Genomic DNA, 9,815 nt, shown 5'->3' on the forward strand with positions numbered 1-9,815 from the left:
CAGATATATTTGTTATTTATATATTTTTAGGTTTCTATACATCAAACTAAACTCATCCAGACCCATAATTAAAGATCTAACTCAAAACTGACACATAAATTTATAATATTCAAACGGGGTCTTATTTCAAAACTAAAAAAAACGATATCCGAAAAGAACAATCTGCACCTAATGGATAGCCAATGTTCATGCCTAACTGATTTTATAAATTAATAAAAATGACTCTTTCTATGTGCTTGGCTAATTATATGGAGTGGAAAAAGTGACAATAAATGTAATATATTTTTATTATTTTGATTTAAGTTATTATTTTACTCACAAAACATGTCTTTGAATTATGTATTTGGCTACATAATGTTCCACCGATTAAAACTAAAATTAAAAAAATAATTAGTAAAACAAACTAAACCGAACGTCTAACCATATGCAAAATCCATTTATTTTACATTTTTAATTTTATTGTACCACTTTTTATCTTTACCACTACTAAAGTGACATTTTCAAAAATATTGTCTTCATTAAGTGGCAAAAGATTCGAATACCCTTGTTCTCTCTATATATAATAAATTATTATTTAAATAAAAAATAAAATTCAAAAAAATATATTTTTTTATGTTTTCGAATTATACTTTTTCAAATTCAAACTTTTTTATAATTTTCTTTTGAACTTTTTTTTTGAAATTTTTTTTTTGAAATTTCTTTTTGAAAATCAAAAATTATGTTTGAAACTATTTTTTCATTTTTTTATTAAAAAAATTTAAGTATTTATTTATATATTTATTATAATCTTAAATATCACATTTCAAAAACCCCATCTCTGATCTAAACTCTAAATCTAGATTAGTTAACCCTAGGAGTATAAGTGTCTTTTACCATTCATTAAAAGTGGGGGTAAAAGTGGTTAGTGTAAACATGAAAAATGATACTATTAATGTGATATTTGTGGCAATTTCTCAAAAGACAATATACTCTTTTTTATCATGTTATCAAAGTTTGCAAACAATTCTCATCTATAATTCTATCTATGTTTTCAAAAGTACAAAATGTATTTCAGTTTTAATAATATAGATAAGTTTGATGCTTAAATCTCTTATTTTAAGACTTTTTATTATTTTGTATCTTAAAAAAAAGAGAAACTATAATAAAATAAACTTTTCATTTTCATTAATGTATTATTTTATCACAAAAATAACGTAAAACCTTCGACTGTGCGCAATTGATGTATGTGAGTTGAAACTTCTATAACTTGTGACAGTAAATTTTCTACGGACTTCGGTACTACCAAATATGAACAAAATCTAGAAACTAACATGAGCAGACGTTGCAATGAAATGGATGGATGTACGAAGGTGTGAACAACTGTACGTACTTGTGCGATGACGACTTAGTAGCACAAAATTAGATACTGATATCATATAACTTTTTTTTTTCGAACAAATAAAGAGATCATATAACTTTACAGTTAGGCCACTCCATCTTTGTGCATTTCCAAGTGGGAGAGTATAATACATATTAGCAGAATACATATATTATATATTAATTCACCACTTAAAATGATTTAAAAAGCTTTGACAAGTTAAATAGTAATACATATAACATATAAGAGTACCCCTATGATCTCTATATATGTAACACCATAAACTGCATTGCTCAGCAAACAAAACCAAAACATTTCTTGACCAAAACATTATTTTGATCTCGTCGTTGGGGTTAGTAACATGGCGCCAAAGGTAGAAGCAGGGAAGCTAGAGTGGAGGATAAGTGTTGACAATGGGACAACCGAGAGATTGGTTCCAACATATGGACCTAGTAAAAGGATCTTTCTTTGGCTAAAGGGTTTTGTAATGAAGGTTATCCTGGAGCGAATCGCAAAGTCTATGAGGAACATTTGGAGGATTGGGGCAGATGATCCTGCAAAAGTTGTTCACTGTTTGAAAGTAGGACTAGCACTTTCATTGGTCTCAATATTCTATTACATGAGACCTTTGTATGATGGAGTTGGAGGAAATGCTATGTGGGCTATCATGACTGTAGTAGTCGTCTTTGAGTCCACTGTTGGTTAGTAAACAAAACTCAAAATCAAACGTTTTCAACTTTCTTTTGGTGAGTGAAATTATATTGACCTATATGAATATGTATCTCCTTCATGCACAACAGGAGCAACATTCTCCAAATGTGTGAACAGAGTGGTGGCAACTATATTAGCTGGAACACTAGGCATTGCTGTTCATTGGGTTGCAACTCGATCAGGAAAAGCTGAGATTTTTGTGACTGCATGCTCTGTTTTCCTATTTGGTAAGTAATGATCGAAACCCTAAAAAATATTTAAGTCTTTTATTCCCTTGTAAAATAATCTTTATTAAATTCCTTTTTATGGGTTTGATTCTTGCAGCCTTCACAGCTACTTACTCGCGGTTTGTTCCATCATTCAAATCCAGATTCGACTACGGAGCGATAATCTTTATCCTCACATTTAGCCTAGTCTCAGTCGGAGGTTACCGAGTAGATAAGCTGTTTGATATGGCTCAGCAAAGAGCATCAACTATTGCAATTGGAACATCTATCTGCATTGTCATTACTGTCTTCTTATGTCCCATATGGGCAGGATCTCAGCTTAACCGCCTTGTTCAATGTAATTTTGTCAAACTTGCTGACTCATTAGACGGTAAGGAAAGAAGAAAAAAAAGAAACTTGTTACACAAGAAAGCGCATTAGCTATCTGAGCTAATTATCATAGAAACTGCAGGCTGTGTAGCAGAGTACTTCAAGAAGAAGGACGTCTCAACGAATGAGAATGAAGATGAAGAAACTAACAAGAAGTTGCAAGGATTCAAATGTGTACTTAACTCTAAGGGAACAGAGGAAGCCATGGTAACTTGACCCTTTTTTTTTCTTATTTTTTTACTTTTAACACATTTTATCTTTGGGGATGATGTAAAATTAATTAGCTTTTTGATTTTTGTAGCCTCTTATAGCGCTCTTATATTTTTAATCTCTCAGGCAAATCTAGCTAGATGGGAACCTGCACATGGAAGCTTTAACTTCCGGCATCCATGGCAACAATATGTAAAGATAGGCGCTGCTATGAGGAGATGTGCTTATTGCCTCGAGAATCTTAGTATCTGCACGAACTATGAAACAGAGGTAAGTTATCATTGTTTTGAAGAATCAAGTTTAAGAGGTGGTGAAACTAATACTCCTATATGTGTTTTGATTTCAACAGGCACCAGACCAGGTCAAGAATCATTTCGGAGAAGCTTGTATGAGTCTGAGCTCAGCTTCTTCAAAAATCTTGAGAGAGTTAGCGGATATGATCAAGAACACGAGAAAATCTTCGAAGATGGATTACCTGGTGTTTGATATGAACTCAGCAGTTCAAGAGCTTCATGAAACCTTAAAAACTGTTCCCATAGAAACCAACAGACCTGAAGAAGATGTTAAATCTGAAAAGGACGAGGAAGGAGACAGAACCATGGCGATGAGCCTACATGAAATCCTTCCAGTTGCCACTTTGGTTTCGCTGTTGATCGAAAACGCAGCTAGGATTCAAACAACCGTCGAAGCAGTGGATGAACTGGCAAATCTTGCAGATTTCAAACAAGATTCAAAGAAGAAAACAGGAGGCAACAACGCTAAACAAACACCACTAAGTTCCTAAATTACTTTCATATTACACATTGAAACCGGAGTTTTCATGTATATATAAAAACCTATTAGTATATGACTTTGCTTTGTTCTGTAACCGAAGGTTTATTCGGCATGGTTTTTAAGGCCAAAAAAGAAAGTTATGGAACTAAACAATTACAACGTTTAAGAGTCCATCCACAATGAAACAAAAACAAATGTCACCATAGAAAACAAGAATGCGATTATAGATAAAACACACAAAAGTAAACTTTGACTTTGTTGATGTAATCTTAGTTACAATCTTTGGTTGTTTCGTTAAGTAACCCAGACAAGTTTTGTAACAACAAGTTCATTACAGATTCTCTCAAATTCCAATAAGACATCAAACAAAATCCCAGATTTGCCTCTTGTAACCAACATCTTGACCAAGCCCTTCAAGTGTTTACCAAACTTACCTCTCTCAACAACTTCATTGACTAAGCCCTCCTTGTTATTGTTCCTCTTCTTGTCTTCTCCCACAAGAAACGCCATCAGCCTTCTGACATCTTCTTGAGTCCGACCAAGACAGTTCTTCGATTGACAAACGCTAACGAGCGCCGCAGCAAATCCCGACGCCGCTTTCTCGTGAATCTGAGGAGGAGATGGTGGCGGTGGAGCTCTCGAGGGTTTTGCGTTCGGAAGCGGTAACGAGATTCCTCTAGGGAAGGTAACGTTTTTGTGGTGGGAGAAGGAAGATGGAGAAGACGATGTTGGTGGTTTTGAAAGATTTGTCGAGGTTGAGGTGACGGTGGGTTTAAAGCGGCCGGAGAAGGATCTACGAGGTAGTGGAGGGAGGTTCAAGGATGAAATGGATGCTGAGAGAGTCTCCATGGAAGACGTTTCAATATTATCCACCTGAACGAGAAATGAATGTTTCAAACATTATCATATATTTGTTTTCCATAATATGCATTTTGTTGAATAAAAATATGGAATATCAGTACTATTGTTTTATTACTGCCCATATACCCAAAACACTTAGTGGGCCTAATATTTGTTACCTATGGTCCAGTACTAGCACTTGACATTAAAAGGAATATAGAAAGTAAATCTTTATCTATCCTAACACGTGATTTGTGCAAAAGATCTAAAGAATCAAATACTTGTCTTCGGTTTATGGATATACTTTGTGTGAATAAGGTCTATCGTGTAGGCTAAACTTGTCTGCAACTGACATGTTCCTCTACTTATATAGCTTAAGCTTACTCATGCCTATCTTAATCAAACAACGTACATGTACTATTAGTATCCTGCTATACAAACACGAGCTATTAGTAAAATGTTTAATAATCGACAATCTCGCCGGAGATTCCGGCTCGGTAACTTAGCTAGGCTTGTTCAGTTACGGCAGAGCGTAAGCAACCAACCACCATCACCGCAGCAACCGCCATTGCCACCAAAGGATCTTAAAGAAGTTTTGTTACAATCGCCACCACAGTCACAAGCATTTCAGCCGCCTCCATATCAATTGCCATCGCCAATGCCGTCACCATCAACACTCCCACCATCTATTTCAAAACCTGGTGAAAATCACCAGTCTTCGCCACGGCTGGAACCAAAGTCATCACCACGGTCACCAGCATTTCAGACACAACCGCAGTCACAAGCATTTCAGCGGCCTCCATATCAATTGCCATCGCCAATGCCGTCACCATCAACACTCCCACCATCTATTTCAAAATCTGGTGAAAATCACCAGTCTTCGCCACGGCTGGAACCAAAGTCATCACCACGGTCACCAGCATTTCAGACACAACCGCAGTCACCTTCACTTCTGCCCCCTCCAAATCAGTTTTCATCTCCCATGCCATCACCATCAACACTTCCGCCGCGGCCTGAACCGAAAGCATCACCACCGTCACTTTTATCACCAAAATCAAAGGACGAATCTCAACAGCAGACAACAACATCATCAACGTCTCCTTCGCCGCAAAAACCGAGCCTATCTCAGCGGTTACCTCTACGATCGGTGCCTCCTCAACCTCCGGAACCAAAGTCACCAGCATTTCAGCCACAACCGCAGTCACCTTCATTACTGCCCCCTTCACCATCAGCATTTCCACCGTCTCTTACAGAATCTAGTGAAAAACACCGAACTCCGCCACGTGTAGTACCAGAACCAAAAGCATCACCACCGCCACTTTTACCACCAAACCCAAAGGAAGTGCTTCACCCGCAGACAACGTCACCACTAACACCAGAAGCAAAAAAACTACAGTCCCTTCCGTCAACGCTAAACGCTACTTTAGAATATCAATCCCCATCATCTGATGAAACTCGGTTCCAATCACCGCCCCTGTCGCAAGTATCACCACCCTCATTATCAGAATCCCATGAATCTAAGCTGTCAAAATCTACTGAGGACACTCAGTTCCGATCACTATCTCCGTCGCTAGCCTCACCACAATCATTGTTAAAATCCGATGAATCTCAGAGGGCTTTACCACCACCAGAAACCAAAACTCCGCTGTCTCCACCCTCAGCGCTTAAAGCTCATAAAGAATTTCAGCCGCAGCCGTCACCACCGCTTCCACTGTCTAAATCCATTGTTGAAACTCATTTCAAGTCGTTGCTTTCTTCGCAAGCATCCCCACCATTATCATCATCGTCTAGGTCTGGTGAACATCAACCACCTTTGGCAACAGAAGCTAAAATCCCTCCATTGCCACCGTTTTTAGAAACCGGCGAAAATCAGCCGCTTTTAGCACCATCAGATATTAAAGCTCCAAAGTCAACGCTAAAGGCCGCAGAAGAATCACTGCCCGAACCGCCTACACTGCTTTTGCCGTCTAAAGTAACTCTGTCCCAATCATCGCCTCCATTGCCACAATTATCAGAATCTGGTGAACTTCAACCACCTTTGCCACCGGCAGAATATAAAATTCCACCACCGCCACCGCCATTGTTAGAATCCGGTGAATCTCAGCTGCCTTTACCAGCACTACCAGAAACCAAAATTCAACCGTCAAAGCTAAACGCTGCTGAAGAATTCCAGTCTCCACCAGTTTCATCAAAGCTAAACGCTGCTGATGAAACTCATCAGTTGCAAGAATCTCCAGCAGAAACCAAAACTCCACCGTTAACGCTATACGCTACTGAAGAATCCCTGCCTCCACCGGTTAAAGCCACAGATGAAACTCTGTCCCAATCATCAGAAACTGGTGAACCTCAACATCCCTTGCCACCACCAAAAGCTAAAATTCCACTGCCGCCACCATCAACGCAAAACGCTGCTGTAAAACCCCAGTTTCAACCGCTTCCTGCCTCTACATTCAATGATGAGACTCCGTTCAAATCATCGCCTCAACCACCACTAGAATCTAAAATTACACCGTCGAAGCTAAACACTAATGAAGAATCCACGCGTCAACCGTCTAAATCCATTGATGAAACTCGGTCCCAATCATCACCTCCTTGGCAATCATCTATACAGCCACGAGAAGCCAAAACTCCACCGTCAAAGCTAAACGCTAGTAAAGAAGAATCCCATGTCCAACCGCTTCCTCCCTCGCTGCCACTACCTGAATCTAATATGCCACCACCACCACCATCGCCCCAAACTAAACCTAACCCAATCGAATCTCACACTTCAAAAGATCATCGCAAGGATCGAAACCAATATCTAGATAAACCAGACGCCGAACTCAGGGCTGAGATCACCGGGGAAGTTAAGAAAACACCGACGATGATGATGTTCATCAACAGCAATGTTCAAGGGATCAACACATCACTCTCGCTCGATTCTTCTTCCATCGATCATGAGCCTGGCGTCCACTTGACCATCGATCATGATGATTTTTCTTCAACGCTGTTTTAATTAAACTTTTTTTTTTTTGGATATTCTATTCTTCTGTATTGGATTGGATTGCGAACAAATACTTTTTATAACAAATACTTGACCTCAAATACTTTTTAAAATTTTATATATTACATTTTAATCTTTAATTTTGTGATACATAATTATAAAACTAAATAATGTTTAGATGCATAGTAGATATATTATGATGTGAGGCTCCAGTTTTACAAAAGTTAACTAGATATTAACCCGTACATCCGTGCGGATATATTTATATTTTTAAATTAATATTTAAAATATAAATATGTTATAAAGATATATATCTAATATCAATTTTATGTATATAACTTTTATTTTGAAAATTTATATTTGTTGAAATTTGTTTGATGATATTGTACAAATCATATATTAATGAAGTATTTTATTTTATTTATTTAAAATGCAACATCAATATTAATAGTTTAATTTTAAACATTAGTTTTATATGAATTACTAAAAAAATATTAGCTTCTTTGTTTAGAAATTTTTATTCTTGAATTTTTTTATGTGAATAAATTAAATTATTTTTGTTATATTTTAAAATCTTATTTTATTTAATATATTATATTTCTGTTTAATATTTTTATTTTTACTAAAAATATCAATATAAAATGTTACAACCAATAAATGATTTATTTTGTTTTACATAAAAAATTAATTTGATAATTTAAAAAGAATTGGGCTATACTATTTAATTTCAAAATTAGTTATTGGAATATATAAAATATGGTCTATATTAAATATGATAAACAATCAAATGATAATTAATGACAATATATTTATGTTTTCTTAGAAACGTTATTGTTTAGATGTATATTGTTTTTGTTAGGAGAATATCATATATGAGTAATTTTATGATATTTAGTTAAATTTCTAATGAATGTGGTCTAACATAGACTTGTGTATGGTAGATAAAAAATAGGACTCTACTTTAATAGAGTAGATGGATCAATTTTTCAGAGGATGCATAATAAAATAGAAATAGATTTGCACATCAGTGATTCATATACGGTTATTGCAATTCGGAAATTTAAGATTGAAATATATATAACCATTTTGAAATAAATATAATCGTTTATTTATTTAGTTTACTTTTATTTTTCACATGTTATTAATTTTTTCCTATGTTTTTCTTTATTTTTAATTTTAAATTAAATTTAATTATTCATATTAGACATTTTGATATTTATTAATTTTAATTTTGTTATATATTTTATTATAATTATTATTAAATTTTGACCAGCGCTTTAAAGCACGAGATTAATTTTTATTCAAATACAGATTTACTGAAAATTAGAAAGTTTATACATATGTATTTTTTTATAAAAAAAATATTTTAAAGTACATATAATTAAATTAAAATTTACATGAATAAAATTTTATGAAAATAAGATAATTCATTTATATAATCTGCCTCGTATCAATTTTACTTATATCTTAAAACTTTAAATTTTAGTAAAAGAGTATTTTTTTTTTTAGTCAAAATTTATTTTATTATTATATTTTTGTCAGCATATTATATAAATTAACTATTTTCATTCGACCCGTTTCATACTTGATAAATATACTATATTATTTTTAATATTCTAATTTAAATATATATTAAAATATGAAATTATTTATATATTTTATGTTATTTGTTTTAATATGTTGAAGTATGTTTTATAATTCTTGAATATATTTTATTCTGTTATTTTATAATTAAAAAATAGTTAATAAATGGATTAAGTTACTTTATATTTATTAATTGGTGTACTAATTTAATTATGAATATATATTATGTATATATAAATATTATAGAAATGTCATTTTTATTATAAAAATGAAAAAAATAATTAATAATCTTTTTTAAAATTTTTAGTTGATATTAATTATGATTTTTATTATTTAAAACTAAATATTAAAAAGAAATGCATATTTACATTTTAATACAATATATTATTAAAATGTAATCTTAGAAAAATATTTTTATGAATATCTTTTAAAAATCTAATTTTAAAATATTAAAATAATTGGTTAAATATGATATATATTTAATAATAAGTAAGTTAGTTGTATGAAAAATAGTAAGGAATTAAATAAATGTAATACTCCAATCTAGACTATTTGCAAGTAGATAAAAGTATTGATATATATTACACCGAATTTGGACAAGAATATTCTTCTACTTTATCTCAATGTCCAGCCGCATTTGAGTGGGCAACACAACAAAAACGGTTTCTAAAAGAGCCAGCAAAATCTGGAGAGAAGAATAACATATTTGTCTAGAGAAAAGGGAAAAAAATCTTGGGGTTCATAGAAAGTCGAAGTTGGC

General features: G+C 33.6%; 3 protein-coding genes across 4 annotated transcripts; 2 read left to right on the plus strand and 1 right to left on the minus strand.

Annotated features, from left to right (window-relative positions):
• The first annotated feature begins 1,658 nt into the window (after positions 1–1,658).
• Positions 1,659–3,814, plus strand: LOC103853472 (aluminum-activated malate transporter 10). Its single transcript, XM_033284790.1, has 6 exons — positions 1,659–2,058; positions 2,158–2,295; positions 2,393–2,665; positions 2,747–2,871; positions 3,001–3,144; positions 3,224–3,814. The coding sequence occupies exons 1-6, from the start codon at positions 1,719–1,721 to the stop codon at positions 3,656–3,658; spliced, it is 1,455 nt and encodes a 484-aa protein (XP_033140681.1). The 5' UTR covers positions 1,659–1,718; the 3' UTR covers positions 3,659–3,814.
• Positions 3,800–4,602, minus strand: LOC103853334. The gene has a single exon (XM_009130260.2). The coding sequence runs from the start codon at positions 4,495–4,497 to the stop codon at positions 3,943–3,945; it is 555 nt and encodes a 184-aa protein (XP_009128508.1). The 5' UTR covers positions 4,498–4,602; the 3' UTR covers positions 3,800–3,942.
• Positions 4,603–4,689: 87 nt separating this feature from the next.
• LOC103853336 (extensin) lies at positions 4,690–7,591 on the plus strand. 2 transcript variants are annotated; one of them, XM_033284789.1, is made up of 2 exons: positions 4,834–5,243; positions 5,406–7,591. In XM_033284789.1, exons 1-2 carry the CDS (start codon positions 4,946–4,948, stop codon positions 7,481–7,483), a joined length of 2,376 nt encoding a protein of 791 aa, XP_033140680.1. In that variant the 5' UTR covers positions 4,834–4,945; the 3' UTR covers positions 7,484–7,591. The 2 variants fall into 2 exon arrangements, with proteins under 2 accessions (XP_009128509.2, XP_033140680.1); XM_009130261.3 differs by having other exon boundaries at positions 4,690–7,591.
• Positions 7,592–9,815: the final 2,224 nt, after the last annotated feature.

Source organism: Brassica rapa, chromosome A02 (assembly GCF_000309985.2).
Source record: "Brassica rapa cultivar Chiifu-401-42 chromosome A02, CAAS_Brap_v3.01, whole genome shotgun sequence".
NCBI lineage: Eukaryota > Viridiplantae > Streptophyta > Magnoliopsida > Brassicales > Brassicaceae > Brassica > Brassica rapa.

What these genes read in the sequence shown, in the direction of transcription:
- LOC103853472 (XM_033284790.1), top strand. Translation starts at nt 1,719, where the DNA reads ATGGCGCCAAAGGTAGAAGCAGGGAAGCTAGAGTGGAGGATAAGTGTT. An exon ending in ATGCTCTGTTTTCCTATTTG is followed by an intron (nt 2,296 to 2,392) that starts GTAAGTAATGAT and finishes TGATTCTTGCAG; the next exon opens with CCTTCACAGCTACTTACTCG. An exon ending in AGGGAACAGAGGAAGCCATG is followed by an intron (nt 2,872 to 3,000) that starts GTAACTTGACCC and finishes TTAATCTCTCAG; the next exon opens with GCAAATCTAGCTAGATGGGA.
- LOC103853334 (XM_009130260.2), bottom strand. Translation starts at nt 4,497, where the DNA reads ATGGAGACTCTCTCAGCATCCATTTCATCCTTGAACCTCCCTCCACTA.
- LOC103853336 (XM_009130261.3), top strand. Translation starts at nt 4,946, where the DNA reads ATGTTTAATAATCGACAATCTCGCCGGAGATTCCGGCTCGGTAACTTA.